This window comes from Ostrea edulis, chromosome 2, assembly GCF_947568905.1.
Source record: "Ostrea edulis chromosome 2, xbOstEdul1.1, whole genome shotgun sequence".
NCBI classification, from domain to species: Eukaryota; Metazoa; Mollusca; class Bivalvia; order Ostreida; family Ostreidae; genus Ostrea; species Ostrea edulis.
The window spans coordinates 109,188,158-109,209,425 of NC_079165.1; the positions used below are offsets into that span (position 1 = coordinate 109,188,158).

Here is a 21,268-nt window from a genome sequence, read left to right on the forward strand (position 1 = left end):
ATATATGAAGTTACCGTATATGAATGGGCTACAAATCAATTTTTTGTCGAAAACCTGATTTACATTATGAACTAATGAATGGGATGGGTGTAATATACCCTCCTAACTGTGCCATTATAAGCTAAGGTTATTGAAATTGATTATTTTCATGTGGTAGCCACCAGAGGCCCAAATCTTCAAATCACAGAAGCCTGGAATGATATTGGTAGTCTGTAGAGTATAGCATAAATTTCAAGGTTTTGTCTTCTAATATATGAGAGGCCATTAGCGACCGCTAATTTTAGTACCTTGATTACCTTGTGTGTACACCTGCCTGAACATAGAATGTATAGAGTTAACCACCAAAATTCCTTGACAGCTGTCAGCTGATACCTGTAATGGAGCATGCTGGGAACTGGCGGTTCTGTCTTAATTTTCCATGGTGACCTTGGACTATCTGACCTCTACATCTGGTTCTTGCTGGTGGCATATTTGCATTCATTGGAAACACACACACACACACACACACACACACACACACACACACACACACACACACACACACACCCAAAAAACCAAGTATTTTAACCACAAAAATGTTTATGAAAGGGTAAAGCCCCATCCCATATCCCCTGTTGTTAAAAAATCAAATGTAATGCACTGTACCATAGGGAAAAAAACGCATCACATTTCAAAACTTTCCACTCTGAAATTTTAACCGACATTGTGGAATGGCTGCATTTGGGATGGAAAAGGAAAGTGAGGATGTGGTAATTTTATGCACATGACGGAACAGATTCCGGATTGTAAATTACTTTAAGCGGCATGGACACGATTTGAGCTGAAAATTTTCAAATTTTGTTTTTCCATTTTTAGCTCACCTGAGCCGAAGGCTCAAGTGAGCTTTTCTGATCAAAATTTGTGCAATTGTCTGTTGTCGTCGGCGTCGTAAACTTTTCACATTTTCATCTTCTCAAGAACCACTGGGCCGATTATAACCAAACTTGGCGAAAAGCATCCTTGGGTAAAGGGCTTTCAAGTTTCTTAAAATAAAGGGCCATGCCCCTTTCAAAGGGGAGATAATCACAAAAATGCAAAAATAGGGTGGGGCCATTTAAATATCTTCTTCTTAAGAACCACTGAGCCAGAAAAGCTGATATTTACATGAAAGCTTCCTGACATAGTGCAGATTCAAGTTTTTTTTTCAAATCATGGCCCCCAGGTGTAGGTTGGGGCCACAATAGGGGATCAAAGTTTTGCATAGAAATATATTGGGGAAATCTTTAAAAATCTTCTTCTCAAGAACCAATTAGCCACAAGAGCTGAAATTTATATGAAAGCTTCCTGACATAGTGCAGATTCAAGTTTGTTCAAATCATGGCCCCCGGGGTAAATTGGGGCCACAATAGGGGATGAAAATTTTACATAGAAATATATAGGGAAAATCTTTAAAAATCTTCTTCTCAAGAACCAATAAGCCACAAGAGCTGAAATTTATATGAAAGCTTCCTGACATAGTGCAGATTCAAGTCAATCTAATGAAAATCAGACTTCTTAGATCAGCGCCGTATACTCTGCGTAAGTAGATCTGACAGAACCCGATTAGGGGTCATGTTCAGATGAACTTTATGTCAGCCAATCAGCGCGTCGGCTTTGAAATCGTCGATGTTCACAATTCAAGGAAAATGGCTGCGATTGTTTGGTTTGAAAGAAAACATATCGCAGGTAGATGTGACGTCACAATATACCAATTACGTCAACGCGTTATATTCCTCGCGTTATTTAAATAAACCATCTTGAAAACTATTCAAATCGTACCCATCCTTATTCATACATAAATCGGAATTCATAATTAATGTAATTTGGGTGTATTTCATATCGTACGTTTTGTTGTTTGTATGAACGGAATAGATTAGGCATTATTGCAAAAGTTTAAAATTCGTTATGCGAGAATATACAATTTTACAGTGTGGAATAAACTTCGTGGGAGAGAGATTACAGCAATTTGTTTACATATATTAGCAGCAAGAATACCGCCAATTGTATGAGAAATATTTATTTCTATCAATTTCTTTTTTATACGCCCGTCTTTAGACAGCGATGTCTGTACGTCCGTCCGTCCGTTCGTCCGTCCGTTTGGGGTTTTCTCTTTATAATTTCATTTCCCTTTCACATATCATGCTGAAACTTGCTGTGTAGCTTCTTTTTGGGTCACTCTAGGTCATACTGCAATTTTGATCCATTTCGACCTTTTTTCCAGGAGTCTTGCCCCTTTATTTGGAAATAATTATTATATGGAGGGTACATAATTTTTCCGCCCTACTCCTCCCAGTTTTCAAGTGAGATCCTTCTTATTTTGTGGAGTGTTTGTATGGGTATTGAAGATGTGCATGTGGGATGGATTTTGATTTTCTACTATTGTTGAGAAAATTACAGGTTGTTGAACTTGTCTATTTGGAAATTAATATTCTATGGAGGGTACATAATTTGTCCGCCCTACTCCTCCCAGTTTTCAAGTGAGGACCTTCTTATTTTGTGGAGTGTTTGTATGGGTATTGAAGATGTGCATCTGGGGAAGGATTTTCATTTTCTTTCATTTTTGAAAAAATTACAGGTTGTTTAAATTGGTCCATTTTGAGGAAATCTAGATTTTTAAGCTAAGACCCTTTGTTCATATGAAAGTTTGTCACAGCCTCATGATGGCTGATACTACCTGAAGCAAAGTTATACAAACTATAGCACAAGAAAAGCACCCTATGTAAGCATTTCATGGGCGTATTACGTACCGTTTGCGGTACTCTTTGTTTTCGTGACGAAATGCCATCTGGCATCTGTTTCGTCAACAAGAACGATATAAGTATCGTTACTGTCATCGTGCGTAGCCAAATCTGTTTACATGGTTTTTAAAAATACGGAATAAAGATATTTCGCAAAACGAATAGTGATTACCAAATACAAATCAATAGGTTTGCGTTTCACGATTTTCTATTCGTAAAATTGAAAATGCATTTTATTTTTATTTTCGATTGACATGTTGGGTAGAATCGGCGAAATTTAAAAAAAGTAGAAATTTGCATTTTATTTTTTTCCAATTCCCCAGAAATTAGGGTCGGCAGATCCGTAAACCAAAAAATAAAAAAACTGTGGCCGAATGTTGAACTGCATCAATTATAGTATTTCAAAACCTATTTTTGATCAATTAAAACTATTTTTATACACTTTTTAATCAAAAATGATTTTGAATATTATTAATGCCTTGATAATAATAATAATGATTGGTTTTATATAGTGCCTTTTCCAGCATATGCTGCTCAAAGCGCTCTACAATAATCAATGCACATTATTACCCCGGCAGACCTTATATCAATCTAGAACTTTCTCAGCCTCCTAGAAAGCATACAGTGCAAGCTGCCATTACAAGCGCTAGAGCACTAATATTCTAACAATATATTTGACTGTCTATAGCCAGGTACCCCTTTTACACTTGGGTGGAGTGAGGAAATTCTTGTAAAGTGCCTTTCCCAAGGACACAACGTCGGTCGAGAGTCTGACGGCCTAACCACTAGGCCACTGACGCCACAGGAATATGTGCATTTAATTCTATTGATTGTTAATTCTGGTTCAAGCCTTGAAAAATTCCTCGGTTTTCATTCAGTATCAGAATAAATCGGAATCAGGAATACTGCATATTCTACAGTTCCAAATTGTCTCTAAATATGTACCATTATATAAGTTTTTATCTAGAGTTGATATCGATAGAAAATAAATTAGTGTTATAAAGTTAATGCTCGAGTTATCACAACTCAAGTCATCACTATTTTCAGTCTGATTAAAATCAAACCTCTCACTTTGCTTGATATACGGACAGTCGCTGCTCCCACGAGTGAAGTGAGAGGTTTGATTTTAATCAGAATGCGTCATTTTCGTTGTAACGCTGTATTTTGCTAAGAACATTTTTCCTTTTACTTAAAATTCTCATTAAAACATCAACTTCGCAAACTGTAAAACATGCAGTTTTCCAAATCTTCTGAAGAATAGCAAGGCCAAGGTGACTCGGGTGAGCATTGTGTCCCATGGACATCTTGTGCTGGATTTAAGATCCAATTATTATCTGATTTGTATTACATGTACATGTTATCATGACTGTGAAAGGCATATACTGCATATTCCTGCATTACGTTGTATGCAGTTATATACTCACTATTTTGGGTGAAGTTATGCTACATGTAGTTATAAAATTTGATTGTACAGACCACGATGTACATTTCTGGTATTCATAACTTGGTTTCCTGTTGTAGATAAACCGATAGTACATCTAAATTCATCCAATCCCTACCATGTAACAGAACATCGGGACGCTGTGATGATATGCTCTGTGATTGATGCTAATCCCAGCACTGGAATCACATGGACATGGAAGAAGACTAGTAATTCTGTGATTCTGAGTCGTGAGGCGACCTACACAATCCACAGGATAACCAGAGATAAGGCTGGGAACTACAGCTGTGCAGCTAATAACAGTATAGGGACATCTAATCCAGTTACAGTACAAGTAGATGTACAATGTAAGTACTGATATATATATGTACAGTTAACAACACTATAGGGATATCAACACCTGTTACAGTACAAGTAGATGTACAGTGTAAGTACTGATATCTGTGTACGCAATAGGGGTTCAAAGTTTTACATGGGAATAAATGGGGAAAATCTTTAAAAATCTTCTTCTCAAGAACCAATGGGCCAGAAGAGCTGAGATTTACATGGAAGCTTCCTGACATTGTGCAGATTCAAGTTTGTTCAAATCATGGTCCCCAGGGGTAGGATGGGGCTACAATAGGGGATCAAATGTTTACATTCTAATATATAAAGAAAATCTTTAGATATGGGCCAAGTGATTCAGGTGAATGATGTGGCCCATGGGCCTCTTGTTTTAATGATTTATTGATTATATTGAAATATATTTTCGTGGTTTGTGCTCGTGTGTCAAACATGCCAACAAAAGGCATTCTGTAAATGGGTTAAGTTTTAATTCGACTTTAGTTGCCCATGGTAGTGTACTGGTAAGTCAACTTCAGTCACCCATGGCAATGAAAGTATATTTTAATGTTATAGTATTTAGTAGGTATATTTTAGTCAATTTGGCAGTGTATGGAAATGGTTTTAAAGGTGATTTGGCATTGAAAAGGTTAATTGAATATATGTAGAAAGTGGCCATATATGGGAAATTATAAATTTCAGTTCTTATATGGCTAAATCATAAATATTACTGTCCTTTCAGATGGTCCTGATGATGTCAGATTTACCCCAGACATAACAACTATAAATAAAACAGAAAATCAAACAGTCAATCCTATTAATTGTTCTGCAGTCTGTAATCCTGCGTGTACATACAATTGGACAGGAGTGAGTACTATTAATTCAGGAAAACTGGATCTGGGAGTGTTGAAGCGTGATGAAAAAGGGACATACTCATGTTCTGCTGGTAACTCAATCACGTCAACATCAAAAGACCTCATCGTCATTGTCAACTGTAAGTACATACATGTGGTGGTACATGTACATTTACCCTTCTATGGAAACATACCCTAACACATATATTTTATATTCACATTGTAGATCCGCCAAACTTTCAATTATTCCAGGCTAGTGGTCAAAACTCAGAGAATTTGTCCTTTTCACTAACATGTAATGTTGACAGCTATCCCTTGTCCACCATAAAGATTCAGAATGCAGAGACAGGGGAGGTAATAGCATCCAACAGTGAACAGGACTCCTTGGTTTTCTCAGAGACATCTGCAAAGTGTTACCAGACTGCAAACTACACGTGTATTGCCGAGAATTATTTTACTGCAATATTATCTCCAAAGCAAAGGATTTCCATTAATTGTAAGTCTTTAAAAATTTTCATTGACCATTTTCCAACATTCAGTATGTGGTGATAAAAACAACCATTTAAAAAAAGAAAGGTGGAGTCGTCCATCTCACATAGAATACAAAATTTAAGAGCAGGATTACACCATAGGCTGGATCAGGTACCTAGATGAGGTTTTTCAATGGGAAAGAAATAAATCTTTATTTTGAATATGAAAGGTGAAGATAACGAACAGTTATCAATCTCATAACTCCTATAAGCAATACAAAATAGAGAGTTGGGCAAACACAGACCCCTGAATATACCAGAGGTGGGATCAGGTGCCTAGGAGGATTAAGCTAGGGCTGAAACAATTAATCGCGATTCGTGGCATTCGGTTCAACTTCTTCAAATTTCAATTCGATTCATGTTTACATTTTTTAGGTCACCTGAGTAAACTCAGTAAACTAGTAAACTCAGGTGACCTATTGCAATTGGTTTTCGTCCGTCGTTGTCCATCATCAGTCGTCCGTCGTGCATTAACAATTTAACATTTTTAACTTCTTCTTCAAAACTATTATTCCAATTCTTTTCAAATTTGGTATGAATCATCATTGGGACATGGGGGACATAAATTGTAAATTTGAGGACTCCAGCACCCTTGGGGCCCCAGGGGCGGGGCAAAAACTGCCCAAAGTTGACGAATTTTCAAAAATCTTCTTCACAACAACCATACACATGTAAGAAAAACTAAATGCATAGTGATGTAGAGCTTTCATGATCCCCGGGGTAGGGGTTCTGACCCCAGGGCGGGGCAAACTTGTTATATAGTGTTTATGTTTAAAACACTTAATTAACATTTTCTTTAGTGCTTTTGATACTAAATTGAAACTAAATGGATAGAGCAGGTACAGTACCAAGCAGTCCCAGGGACTGCTCTGTGACTGCTCTCTCAAAAAGTGGGACTGCCCCGGGATTGCTCTAGAAAGCAGTCCCAGGACTGCTTTCTGGGACTGCATTGTTCAGCCAAGCGTGAATGAATCACGTGATGTTATGATTGACAAGAAAGCCCTGTCCACCGTTTATTCAGAATATACACAAATCACTTCAGTAGGTTTTTTCACCTGCTTACTGACACACTTTCACTCGAGAACTTGAGCAAATAATGGATGGAACTAGAATAACAAGAATATCTCCCTACATTCGGCGGCGGATAATTATTTAAAATCATGAATATTAAACATTTGTACAGAGATGTTTTCACATGAAAAACCCCCCAAAAAACTAACAATTTAAATGTACCTACGTTGAAACACACTTAAATACTTTGGTAAAAGCAGTGTTCTGTCTTTGAAGTCATGGGAAATGGTGGATTGATAAGTCCACAAGTACATTGTACCTTTATACTTTTTATACGCCCGTCTTTAGACGGGACGTATTATGGTACAGCGATGTCTGTACGTCCGTCCGTCTGTCTTACCGTCCATCCGTTCGGGGTTTTCTCTTTATAATTTCATTTCCCTTTCACATATCATGCTGAAACATGCTGTGTAGCTTCTTTGTGGGTCACTCTAGATCATACTGCAATTTTGATCCATTTCGACCTTTTTTCCAGGAGTTTTGCCCCTTTATTTGGAAATAATTGTTCTATGGAGGGTACATAATTTGTCTGCCCAACTCCTCCCACAGTTTTCAAGTGAGGACCTTCTTATTTTGTGGAGTGTTTGTATAGGTACTGAAGATGTGCATGTGGGATGGATTTTGACTTTCTACAATTTTTGAGGAAATTACAGGTTTTTGAACTTAGTCTATTTGGAAATTAATATTCTATGGAGGGTACATAATTTGTCCGCCCAACTCCTTCCACAGTTTTCAAGTGAGGACCATCTTATTTTGTGGAGTGTTTGTATGGGTATTGAAGATGTGCATCTGGGGAAGGATTTTGATTTTCTTCCATTTTTGAAAAAAATACAGGTTGTTGAACTTGGGCCAATTTGAGGAAATCTCAATTTTTAAGCTAAGACCCTTTGTTCATATGAAAGTTTGTCACAGCCTCAATGGCTGATACTACCTGAAGCAAAGTTATACCAATTATAGCACAAGAAAAACACCCTATGTAAGCATTTCACGGGCGTATTACTTGTTCTACTTTGTAACTAAGTATTAGTGTCTTAACCAGAACAATTTGATTCATGATTACTGTACATGTGCACGCACATGTATGCAGTTTCTTTCTTTTCTTTTTGTTAAAGTTTTTTAAAGAAGCAGATTTTACATGAATGTGAGCAATTTACTCCTTGTTCTTTTTCCACTAAATTATGATTTTACGTAACAATTTAAAAGTATGTGTACTTCATTGATAATTTCATGTCATTTTACTGATATTGATCTTTAAAATGTGTGAAAAGTATTTGTAATGTATAGACCTGATTGAAAGCATATCAAAAACAAAGATTTCAAATAAAATAAAATGTTTTACCAATCTTAGTCGGTATTCTAACCTACTGAGCTCCTCGGCTAGGTATTTAAATCGAAAAGGATTTTTTCATCCATGTTTTAAAGGAAGTCAGCCATTATGACGATGTAGAGTACTACCTTAAGAGCCCTAGTTGTGTTGTGAAATGATGTTGATTCAATGACATATTCCTCACATAAAATGATTTATGAATATTTTGTAGGCAAACCACGGACTTCAGATGGAAAGTCAAGTATGAAAATTGGAATAAAAACACACGAGGGATTGAATATATCAACAGATTTCATTGGATACCCTCTACCCAAAGTATCATGGACATTTAAAAGAAATTCAACTAACAATGGAATTCTAATCCCTAATGCAAATATAACAGTTTTACAACTAAATGTATCAGCTGTTCGTACAGCGTATGTCAAAAGCACTTTGACAGAAGAGGAGTTTGGAAGTTATATAGTTACAGCAGATAGCAGTGCAGGATCCAGTGAATTTATTTTTGAAGTTATTCCAGAAAGTAAGCACATAATTTTCTAATATTAAAGGTTGCCAATGTGTTTCCTTATATTTTGATTGCATGAAGTTGGTCACGTGATCAGATTTTCTTGCGTATGAATACAATCACCGCTTCAAAAGTCAGGTATTTTCACCTGGCTTCTCACTTACGCAATGCGGTGTCGGATTTGACACCCCCCTCCCCCTCTTTTTTGCCACAAATTTTGAAACAATGCATGTAATATTCCAAATTGTCACCCAAAATGGCTAGATATTTTAGCTAATACAGGTGACTCTCGATGGCTCGAACTTCGATCTCTCGAAGTTCTCGGTCTCTCGAAGTGAAATCATGGTCCCGATTTTTTTTTCTCTATATCAGAAAGCATATTTACTATCGATCTCTCGAAGTGAAGTTGGGTCCCGTAAAACACATTTCATTGTTTTTCACTCTCGATCTCTCGAAGTTGTGGTAGCGTATACCCACCGTTACCCAAGCGTGTAATAATTTCCCCCTCGGACCTTAAATGGATTTTGTGGAATGCTGGAGGATAGTGTGGCTGTGGTAATTAGATGTTTACATGGTGTAACCGGACTAATTGTTTAAGACTTCTTCCAACAAAGTCTTAACCTGAAGACTTATACTAACAAAGTCTTATTACTCAGACTTCTACCAACAAAGTCTTACCTATACTCAACTCGCGTTGGTTTCAAAGTTTATTTCTAACACAAGCTCCGCAACATTCAGATACAATACCAGGTTCTATTCTCTTCTCCTTTTGACAAATTTACAAACGTATATATATATGAAATGGGTACGTGATTAACATTATTGACACTAATGCGCTATAATAAACGCAGCTGCAGTAGTGTACATTTTTGGTAACAAAACTGTCCCAACTGCCAATCATCTATGGGTGATGCAGGTACTGGAATAACAGTATCGCAAGTTTTACTCATAAAGGTCGTACAAAACATGGTGACCTTTATGTATTTGTTTGCAATGCGGTTTACATAATTTCATCAGCTAAAATGACGAAATATGATCAGTGCGATTCCACAGGCCTGCATCACTCACATACATTGTAAATTTAATAATATAATCGGTAATTAAGGCTAATATAATCGATAAAGATAATGCAAGACTAATATAAGTGATAATAAGGTCATCTGGTTACAATGGGTGAAAATCGCCAGTGCTTCATTGTGGAGGTACACACTTGAGTATATAATTGGCTAATTGGTCAGTTTACACCTTATACTGGGGTCTTGTGATGATTAGAATTATATATAATCCAGCTATGAATAAAATCTATAATTTGTTTTGACTTGACAATGAGAGAGTAAGTTTTATGTATAATTTAGAGATCTACAAACTGTTAATTTTCTTGAGATTGTTCTTTGTGTAAGGTTACTCTGAAACTTCATTTTACTCATTCCTTAGAATTTTTGCTTTGTGTAAAGCGACACAACATTGTGCTCTGTTTAGTTAGCGATAATAAAACTTTATGGGAACTTGGTTTTGTATACCTATCTTAGCATGATTAAAGAGCAAATAAATGCACCAACTTTGAAATCTTTTTATTAATGCAAAATAAGGTTTTTTATTTTAATATTATATTGGCTTTTGGGGGGTTATCCAAGATAAAGGGCAGTATTTATGTTATGTTTATTAAGTGAGCCTAGTGCTGGGAAAATTTCAAATTCCAATCTGTGACTGTAAATGCAAAATGTGATATTATTTATTAGAATGTGTTATTTTATGTGATATTGTGTCATGTCAATTGTTATTCTTTGTCTAATCGTGCCTTTATCTGAATAAACATAATAATTAATGAAATCATAACAGAAACAAAATTAGAAACCAGGCATACTGAGTTTGTTTTGTAAACAGACAAGAATTTTATCAATTAATAAAACAGAAACATTAAACATACCATTTACTGCCCATTCAGTTGTTTTATTTTAAAATATTAGACATGATTTCAGGGTGAGGCCAATATATACATGTATAGTAAAATGTTTAAGAGCCCATCTTGTTTTATGCTGCTGCTGAATACAAGAATTCAGCTTAGATATGCCAAAGAGAATAAAATATTAGAGATTTTGTAGCCTTTTGAGCTAGTGATAACTTTGATTAATACTCAGGCTTCTGGGCCTCTTGTTAAGGAAAAAACAAAGGAATATATTGAAATACAAACTGAAAAAAACTGAAAAATCTTGAATGTTTATCATTGCAGGAAAGCCGGATTCTCCACATAGTATATCAGTGAATTGTAAGCTTGCTCCAGGAACTGCAGTGCTAAGATGGTCACCAAGTTTTAATGGTGGGGCACCACAACAATTCATTGTGTCCTATGAATCTACTCAAGGTCATCAAATCAATTCTTCAGTCTTTTCAAATCCAAATGGAACAATTGAAGGTTTACAAGGTGGAATGCAGTATTCCTTTCAAGTCATTGCATTTAATGACAACGGAGAAACATATTCTGAAGAAGAGGAAGAGTGCATAACACAAGGTAGATACAAAACATTAATGTAGACATATCTTCAAAATCTTTTTAAAGGTTTTGAAAGTTTTACTAATATGTATATGCATGCTCGTCTTCAGATGGACATGTTGACACTATATTCTGATGTAGTCAGTCCTTGTAATATTTAGATACAGAATAGGAGCTTTTCAAGTTATTATTCCACACTGAACTTGGTTATCAAAGAAACTCCTTTGTGTTCTGCACATTATTACAAACCATAGCCAAAATGTATGATCAATCATCTCCCATTCTGGGCTGGTAGGAGAGCTACAGCTATATATGCAAACTCCAGACCATGGCTTTATTTCATTCCATGATCTGAATTTGTGACCTTAGCCTTATCCAGAACAGTAAGATCATGTTAGTCTTATTAGTGTTGAGGATTCTCCATGTTTTGTGAAATAGTGTCCGTGAGCATATGTTTTTTCTGTCCATCTGTAAGGTTGTCAGTCTGTCACAAAATCTTGTAAACTCTTTTCCTCCTCTATGGGTTATCTGATAGACTTGAAACGTTGTACAATGCTTCCTTGCCATTTGTAGATGTGCATAATGTCGAGACAGGGGGGTCCAGTTATTTTCCTAAAAGTTATAGTGGATCTAAGAGGGGTGCAGGATGTAAAATAGTTTGTGAACACTTCTCTCATGTGGCTTAGGCCACATAAAATTAATTCTCTGGTTCTCAGGCCAATTTTCTCAAAAACAGATGAGGGAGGGAGGCTTTTTATTTTTCACGTTTATTGCCAATAAAATATTTTGTATTGCTTATAGGAGTTATGATATTAATTACTGTTCGTTACCTTCACTTTTCATAGATGAAGGAGGCATTTTTTTTAAATCACGAACTTGTCGGTGAAAACCTTTAAACATAAAAGTTCTATGGCTGATAGAGGTGCACGGTATTACTATAGTGACCGGGTGTACCAGTATTTTTCTGGTGCCAGTATGTGCCATGGTACACAAGGTGAAATACTGGTATATTCAAGTCTGATAACTCTTAACAAAAATATAAAAATTGAAGCAAAGGAAAAATATGAAGGGGAAAAAATAATTATAGAGAAATTTGTGTACGCAGTGACTCACTTTATTTACATCATTCCTTCATTGTGATATAATGAAAGGTAAATCTATGATAACTACACAATCGGTAAAACATATGAAGTATAAAAAGTGACAATTTTATTATTGATGATTTGAAAACATATCAAAAATTTTAAAAAAATTAATAGAAACATTTAATTCATTAAGAAAACATTTAATATAAGGTAGATTATAAGAATTGCTTTTATGTTGTTTGGTTAATGCAGGTCAGATATGATTTCCGCCTATTAAGGGATGAAAGCTTTTATGTAAAGGATATAAGCCTCAAACTGTCCATTCTGTGAGAAAAAGAACTGATCGAGGCCCTACTTCTGTGAGAAAAAGAACTGATCGAGGCCCTACTTCTGTGAGAGAAAGAACTGATCGAGGCCCTACTTCTGTGAGAGAAAGAACTGATCGAGGTCCCGTAGGGCCTCGATCAGTTCTTTCTCTCACAGAATGGACAGTTTGAGGGTAGGGCCTCGATCACTAGTTCTTTCTCTCACAGAATGGACAGTTTGAGGCTTATATCCTACTTAAAACATATTACATCTTTCGTTCTAAGAATGGACAGTCTCAGGTAAACCCATTGACAATGATAATTATGAATAAAGCTATTTTTGATTAGTCTGACAATATAACCAGTCTTGCGTAGAATTCTGTTTCTTTTGTTCACTTATTGGACAGTGTCAGGTGAGTAGTCTTCTACTGCAGGTTTTATATTCACTCTTTCTATAGTACTGAGCCATATCAACATGTCTTCCTCTGATGGGGAGAGCATTTCATTGCACAATCAAAATTTAAGGATTTTAATGAAAGTACTGCTAATGTTATCTTAATGAGTGTTATATTCTGGATATGGAGGGTGAGAAAGTTATGGACCCAAATTTTGATTTGAAAAGCATTGTGCATGTTTTCGAATATTTGGATGAGGAAATAATTAACGCCAGCCAAAAGAACTCAATACGCCCAACTCGTGAAATGAAATTATTCATGAAAGCGAAAATAATAATTCAGAATTAGGATATGCTAATAAAGAAAACATAAAAAAAGCACTGTGAAGAAGTTTTGGAATGTGCCTCTGAATCCAGCGAAATTCAAATACAGTATGGAAATATGTCTTTCAAATTTAAGTTTTGATGCACGATATAGTAATGGTCAATGGAATTTTAAAAATTGTGAATCATAAAGTTGAAGCAGAGAATTCTACTAAGGGGAAATATCGTTTTTAAGTGTTTCAGTGATTTTTCCTATATCTGTGTTGATTCTTACTTGTAGGGAATTCAAAATTATATTTGTATCTCTTTGACAAACGTTAGAGTTGGGTACCGCAGAAAATAAATGTACTGTGGTATACCGTGGTATTTACAAAATACTGCGGTACAAACCACGGCATACCGCAGATTTAATCTTTAAATATTATGGTTCAATTTTTAGCGGATTTTAGTTGTGATTTATTGTATATATAATGAACAGTTATTAGTTTATTGATTGTAAATTGCATTTAATTTATTCAAATATAAATAATAAGGAAAATATCTTGTTTAAATTTATTTTGAAACCAGTTAACTGAAAAAAAGTTTAATCCAAACCTAAAAGTAAGCATATATAGTACATACTATATGGCAGTGTCTCTGTATCATGACTAGAATCGACTGTGACTAGACTATATATATATAGCTACTGACTGGAACGACTATGAAAATAACTAGGGGGAAAATATGTGGAATTTATTTGACACGATCTCAAAGTCTAAAAGTTCTTAGAGTCATGAATGACGAGAACTTCTACATGTAGGATACGCCTGTCCACTTCTCTAAAGAGAATAACGAGAACATGTGCGCACGAACGTGTTCTTGTTCTTCGACCACAATTCCTACATTCTTGTACCTCAAACCCGGCGTTCAGAATCAGCAGGAATTTGTACTCGCACAAAGAACAGTGGTTTTGAACGCACAAGTCTGTATCTGCTTTTTTATATTTTTTTACTCAGGGTTTGCCTAATAGGCGGAAATGTTATTCGACCCGTATAAACCAAACAACATAAAAACAATTTTGATAATCTACCTTATAAGTTAAAATATTTACTTAATGAAACATTTTCTATTGTTTTTTTAAATTTTGATTTGTTTTCATATTATTAATAATCAAATTATCGCGTTTTAGACTGTATGTTTTATCGATTGTGTACAGTTATTAAACTTACCTTTCATTACATCACAACGAAGGAATGATGTAAATAAAGTGCGTCACTGCTGTACAAATTTCTGTAATTGTTTTTTCTTGATATGTTAACTTTGTTTCAAAGAACAAGGTACGGTTTTAGCCAAAATCTGCCCTGTCAAGGAAATTCACCAAAATACTAAATCTGGTATTTGAGAATGTGCCATTTATGAAAATGACCATGTTATTCTTGATCTACCATAGTAGCTGTAATATATTCAATGGAAAACTTTATATTAACCTGACGACGTCACAAAATTTGACGTTAATTTTGACGTAATATATGAGAGTTCTCCCCCAAGAGATGTTTTGAATAGGAAAATAAAAACTGTATCACACATAGAAGTATTAATTGTTAATAAATGTGAAATTATTGGTTTTTGTACTGATTTGAATGGGTATTAAATGGAAATTGAAACCACATCAGATATGCCGCACTGGGGCAAAAACTGCAGGTATTCGCGGAAAGCTTTTCTGGTACAGAAGTATAATGGTTTGAACACCAAATTAATTAAAGAAACATTTATATACTGGTAACAGTGATTTCTTATTTCTGTCTCCAACTTCCTTTATTGTGGCGAATTTTAAGATTTTTTATTTATATTTGTTAGAGTCTCGCGTGCATTCGGGAAAAAAAAATGATGACATCAAAGGCAGCTCAAATTCAAATCACTGAATTTTATGCGAAGTTTGGGTTATCACCAATGTAATTCTTCACGAATCGGAACTTAATAGAATTCATCGGTATTTGTTTTTAATTGGCATACGCAATATTCCATATATATATATTCTTATATGCGTGATATTAAGTTGGAGCAAAATGTCATTTCATAGGTATACTCAGGAAAAAACGCAGTGTTTCTGAGAAACTAGAAATACAACTTCAAAGGGAAGATAATTATGAAACGGTTATCAGTGGTAGGGCATTCGCTTCGTAACCGGGAGATCTAGTGTGTCCGAACCCCGCTCATGACATACCACGTCGAACCTGAGACGTAGACATACATGTGCTCTTCGACAAACGTTCGACAAAAGTGAGAATCACGGGTCTTTCAGATAGGCACCTGATGCCACCTCGACTGTGTCCAGGGGTCCGTGTTTGCCCTACTCTTTATTTTGTATTCTTTATAGAAATTACGCAATTTTGAATTCATCACTATTCGATATCTTCAGCTTTTCGTGACCTTAAAAAGGAGGTCCTGTGTCACAACATGTGTTGGCACGTTAAAAAAAAAATCAATACTATAGCCTTAAGTGCTAAGCATAGGTTTTATATGTGGTACTTCACATATATACAGCTGATGATTTCTCAATTTGAGTGAAAAGTTCTCGAAAGGACGTAAAATAAACAAATAATACATGAAAAACGTTTTAAGTCAAAATACTTCTCTCTCTCTCTCTCTCTCTCTCTCTCTCTCTCTCTCTCTCTCTCTCTCTCTCATAAATATACCATGTCTCAAACAGACCGTCTCCCATACACATATTCACACACACTCTCACTTACCACTATCAGGCTTTTCCACACAAAAAATCGTCAATGTGTTCGGTACTGTACAACTGAGCGATACAAAGTTGGTACACCCCAACACTTGGTTTGCGCAATTTAGTGTCATTGTATCCACTTTTGCCCAAAGAAACCCTCTTAAAAGTTTTAAAGTAAAAAAAATCATTCGATAGTTTATACAAGAGAAATAAAACTTAAGACTTGCTAACCAACCCCTGCCCCATGATAAAAGAAAACCATTCAAATATAAACTGCATTTTCTTATTATGCAAGTATATATACATACATCGTATATTTATCTCGAATGGAGAAAAACAAAATTTTGACGGAATGCTCAATACTGCGAGTCTCAATATATACATATGTTGTGTATTCGCTTTGTGTAACCCCCCTCCCCCGGACTGCATTTTATAGTAGTAGAGAAAGATAGATGAAATGTAATCGTAAGTGATACATTGGATACATGTAATCAACCCACTTCATTGACCAATGATACCAAAATCCCTATTTTTGTGTTTGTCAATGTTTTCGAGAAGTCCCCCCCCCCTTTTTTTTTTTTTTTGAAAAACGATCTATGCATCTATAATCTATTTCAATTTCAATCATTGTAAATTAAAATGCATATCGTAATATGAGTAACACATATGGAGCAAATTATCTTTCAGGCACCTCAATCATAGCATTTAAAAATAATTTTAATGAGTAAGTAAACATATAGATTCCTTCTAGGACTAATGCAAGTAAAAAGTGCCTTGCAAGAAATGTATATTAATCCCTATCTTAGCTACACAAACTTTTATTGTTTTGTATTGTTTTTTTTTTTTCAAAAGTGTAAGTCATTAACCAATGGGGGTCCCCAAACAACGAAATAGTTTTGTAACCATTGCAGATATAGTAGAACACTGAAGAACCCCAATGGCCCCCAGTGCCATATTGTGACACCTGTCATACGTTTTTAAGGTAATATCCGAGGACCCGTGACATTCACACCTGATGCCGAGCGTTTGGCGATGGAACTGTCACTACCTGTTTTAACCTGTTGCGGCCGGATTTCGAACCCCGGGCCTTCCGCATGCGGGGCGAATGCTTTAACCGCTCGCCCACCGCAGCGGTGTATAATTATAGATAGTGTGCGTGAAATTTTATATTCGTGAATAACCATCGTAAACTTTCTGACAAATAAATTGTTGTCTTTGAAAAATACAAAATGTTACACTCGCACTAAATACGTCACTGATGTACGTACGTACCTAGGTGGACATTGTCGTCTGCTGTTACATATGTAATATACCACATGCCGTTTCCCATTTATATCAAATGAATGTGAATGGTATAAAATAATGCTTGAATCTTCAAGGAATATATTATTTATTAAAAGAATCGTCCATCGTTATATAAACTATTTAAATGTAGTTTGCCTGGTATGTAACATGAATTCTCACGAATCGTCGGTTGGTGCTATTTATACACCGTTCTGTTTACACTTTAGTCATAACAACAAAAATGGCATCCGGGCTGTAAGATATAGGCTTAAATTTATCCGGATTTTTATTATTATGATGATTTTAATAAATGTCAAAGTGTTTAAATGAATAACTATATGAGCATATATTATTTGAAAATATATTTATTACTCAAATGATTCTCGTTCCCTCTTTAACCGCCACGATCAGTTATTTAGTAAATTTTTAATCCATATAAAAATTATTCCGGGCGACGAGGGAAGAGGTGTTCAATTTCACAAGTTTATCAATACAGAAACCATGAAAACACCACAAATAGCCTGAAAGCCCTTACTTTATTTGATTATGTACTACGCATGCGCGTAGATGAATTGATTTCCATATGCTTTTGAGAGTTAGTATAAGTTACTCTTTCAGGAATTTGACAGGAACACATCTGCAACGCAAAATAATTTTCCTCCATAAACACCGGGCAGAATTTGGCCAAAACCGTACCTACTCCTTTATATTTTTGTTGAGTTATCAGACTTGAATATACTGGTATTTCGCCTCGTTTACCGCGGTAGATACAGGTACCAAAAAAATACCGCGGTAATACCGCGCACCTCTAACAAACATATTGTCTTTCTCTTATTTTCAGCCTACCTGTAGCCGTCTAATAAGTTATTGGGTTTACCTCCAGGCACTGTCCAATAAGTTGACAATTACTGTGCATTATTTTTAAGAACGGACAGTATCTGTCCATTCTTAAAAATAATGGACAGCAATTGTCAACTTATTGGACACCTACAGGTAACCTTTTCACTACAAGTGAACTTTCTCTTATATAAAACACAAAGGATTGCCTAACAAAAATGTTTTAAATACAAATATATAGGGGAAATCTTTAAAAATTGTCCTTCTCAAGAACCATTGGCCCAGCAAAGTTTACATTTACACGAAAGCTTCTGGACATAGTGCAGATTCAAGTTTGCCCTCCAGGAGTAGGGTGGGGCCACAATAGGGGATCAAAGTTTTACATGCAAATATGTATAGGGAAAATCTTTAAATATGGGCCAAGGTGACTCAAGTGAGGGATGTGGCCCATAGGGCTTCTTGTTTTTATGCCCCCAATATTTTAGTCAGGGGGCATATTGGTTTCATCTTGTCTGTCTGTCTGAAACTATAACCTCGCTTGTAACTTTGGAATGGTGTGTATTAAATAGGGCTCTCACATTTCATGATATGTGCATTTCTTGTTACAAGACTTTGCTTTGGTACCAAAGTTTCATCTTATGACATTGACCTTGGAGTTTGACCTACTTTTAAGAAAACCTAACCTAATGTACCTGAGTAACTATGGACCTCAGGGAAAAAAAGATGCTAAATATCAAAAGGTATTGAAGAGCAATATGCCTCAGCAACCATGCATTTGCTTTAAGAATAAGAATTTTGAAATCATTCTTGCTGTAGTTAATGGTGACACAACAGACAATTTGCCACTGATTGCTGGAGGAGCTGTTGGAGGAATACTGTTTGCTGTCCTTGTAGTTATTGGGATTCTATTTATCTTACGAAGAGTCCGACAATCAGAAGGTAACTTCAATCATTGATATTTGAGGTTTAGCTTTGAATATTTTTGCACATTTCATGTTTTGGTGTATGACTGTTTGGTTAGTCTGTGTTTCAATCTCACCACCAATCTGTGAAATGTTTCGAGCTTTATCTATGTTACATAAGAACACACAAGATGTTAGCTAGATTTTCATAAATTTGATATCAGAAGTAAAAAAAAATGTTTTTGTTTCAGGGGATAAAAAAGATCTTCATCTAAGGTAAATATTAACTTGTGCGTGTTTCAATGAATATTAATTTATTCAAGGCAAAGTTGTTCCTCAATATTGCTATCTACAGAACCTGGCCATAAGTCTGTAATAAAAATGGCAGCAGAAATAGCAATGATAGCAACATCAATTTTCAGTTCTCTCGTATGAAAGGTGATTACAGAAGATGTTACGAACTATGATCATGCAATCTCATAACTCCTATAAGCAATACAAAATAGAGAGTTGGGCAAACACAGACCCCTGGATATACCAGATATCTAAAGAAACTGTTGCCATGAGTTGATGTTTATGAGTACTTACAGTATTTATAATGACATCATTGTATTAATTCTATAAATATGACACATATCATCAGTCAAATATCTGGAAATCAGCAAGATGGCTTCAAAAGGTAAACTATTTGTCTACCCTTTTTAGAAATGTGATTATATGTTTGTCAAAAAGTGGACATAGACAACAAGAGATTGCAGATATGCTGCACATATAAGTCAGTCAGGTATTTCGAAGTTTTTGAAATGATTTCAAATGGGTTGAACATTGAAGCTACCTCCCAAGAAAAACTGATATCTTGATCAGGTAAACAAAGTTATCTGTAGTCAAAATCAGTGTGCCAAGAATGGCCTAACAATTGGTATGAAATACATCAGACATCATTTGCCCCAATGATAGGTTGTATTGGCAAACTAAATCTAGCTTATAACGACCATAGAATTTGTGAAATGTGTGCTGACTTTAAACGAGGCTGTTGAACCCCCTGCACCATCAACCTGTTTGTCAGTAGCCTGCCTCAATTTTAAAACTGATCATACGCAGAACAAGCTCTTGCGTATTGAATCAGTTGAGATACATATATACACACCATATGCAGGTGATGATGGAATATCATGTAATATCTGGAACTTCTAATTATTGGCATTGCTATTTTAATTGATATTGAAAAAGGTATTTCAAGCTTCAAAGAACATTACTTTATTCTAATTCATCAACGTTATTAGAAGTTCATGTCTTTTTGAAAACATTTCTCCCCCACACCCCTGCCTGACATGACTAGATGACCTGCATTGCCTGCAAAGAGGCCCTTTCAAATGGGAAGTTTCCGTACAGCTGATCAATGTCAGTTCTTCACATTTGCCAGTAAGATTTTGATCTTGAAATTTCAGTTTCATTTCTTTTTTTAATCTTCTTTATTTTAGTTGAAATTTCAATTGCATTGCGTTTTGAATATTTTAATTGGAAGCACATCATCAATTGTCACTAGAACCCTTTTGTGACTTTCATATACATGCCAACAATGATCTTTTTTTTACATCAAAAAACATACTTCCAATGTATTCTTATAGACTTAAATTCTGTTGCTGTGTTGGGAACAACCTCACCACCAATATTTTGAACAAGTGAGCATATAAAGATTGACATCACTTCTATCTTGTGTCTACAACATCCAGTTACAATTTCGTTTTTGTCACTTAGACATCACCATACGGTGTCTAGATCTTTTCTGCATTGGAATAAGAATTTTGATTTTAAAAGATTTCAAATTTAGATATTTTGGACAAAGGGAGTTGGAGGGGACGGATATTATTTTTTGATGTTATAAATTTCGATCTCTTAAAAATTGATGCAGTGCATGCTGCAACAAACTTGATAAATTGTTTGGCTTTAGAGAATCTATGAATTACATGTTTTGAAGTAATTCGAGTTATGTTTTCTCATTAGTATCATGTATTCTAAAGTTTTGAATGCAAAATTATATAATAATATAAGGTCTGGAGAATGATGTATTCTTGATTGTAATAAAACAAAAAGAAAATAAAGAAAAGAAAAATGTTTAACTTGACTGCAAAAG

General features: G+C 35.3%; 1 protein-coding gene across 1 annotated transcript in view; it reads left to right on the plus strand.

Annotated features, from left to right (window-relative positions):
• The window catches only part of LOC125678768 (hemicentin-2-like), a 50,445-nt gene that overhangs the window by 2,261 nt on the left and 26,916 nt on the right, over window positions 1-21,268 (plus strand). The window contains exons 4-10 of the mRNA XM_056153579.1: window positions 4,278-4,544; window positions 5,261-5,512; window positions 5,599-5,868; window positions 8,512-8,820; window positions 11,036-11,314; window positions 19,049-19,171; window positions 19,386-19,410. Coding sequence (XP_056009554.1) covers window positions 4,278-4,544; window positions 5,261-5,512; window positions 5,599-5,868; window positions 8,512-8,820; window positions 11,036-11,314; window positions 19,049-19,171; window positions 19,386-19,410 — 1,525 coding nt within the window. The remainder of the gene's footprint in view (window positions 1-4,277; window positions 4,545-5,260; window positions 5,513-5,598; window positions 5,869-8,511; window positions 8,821-11,035; window positions 11,315-19,048; window positions 19,172-19,385; window positions 19,411-21,268) is intronic.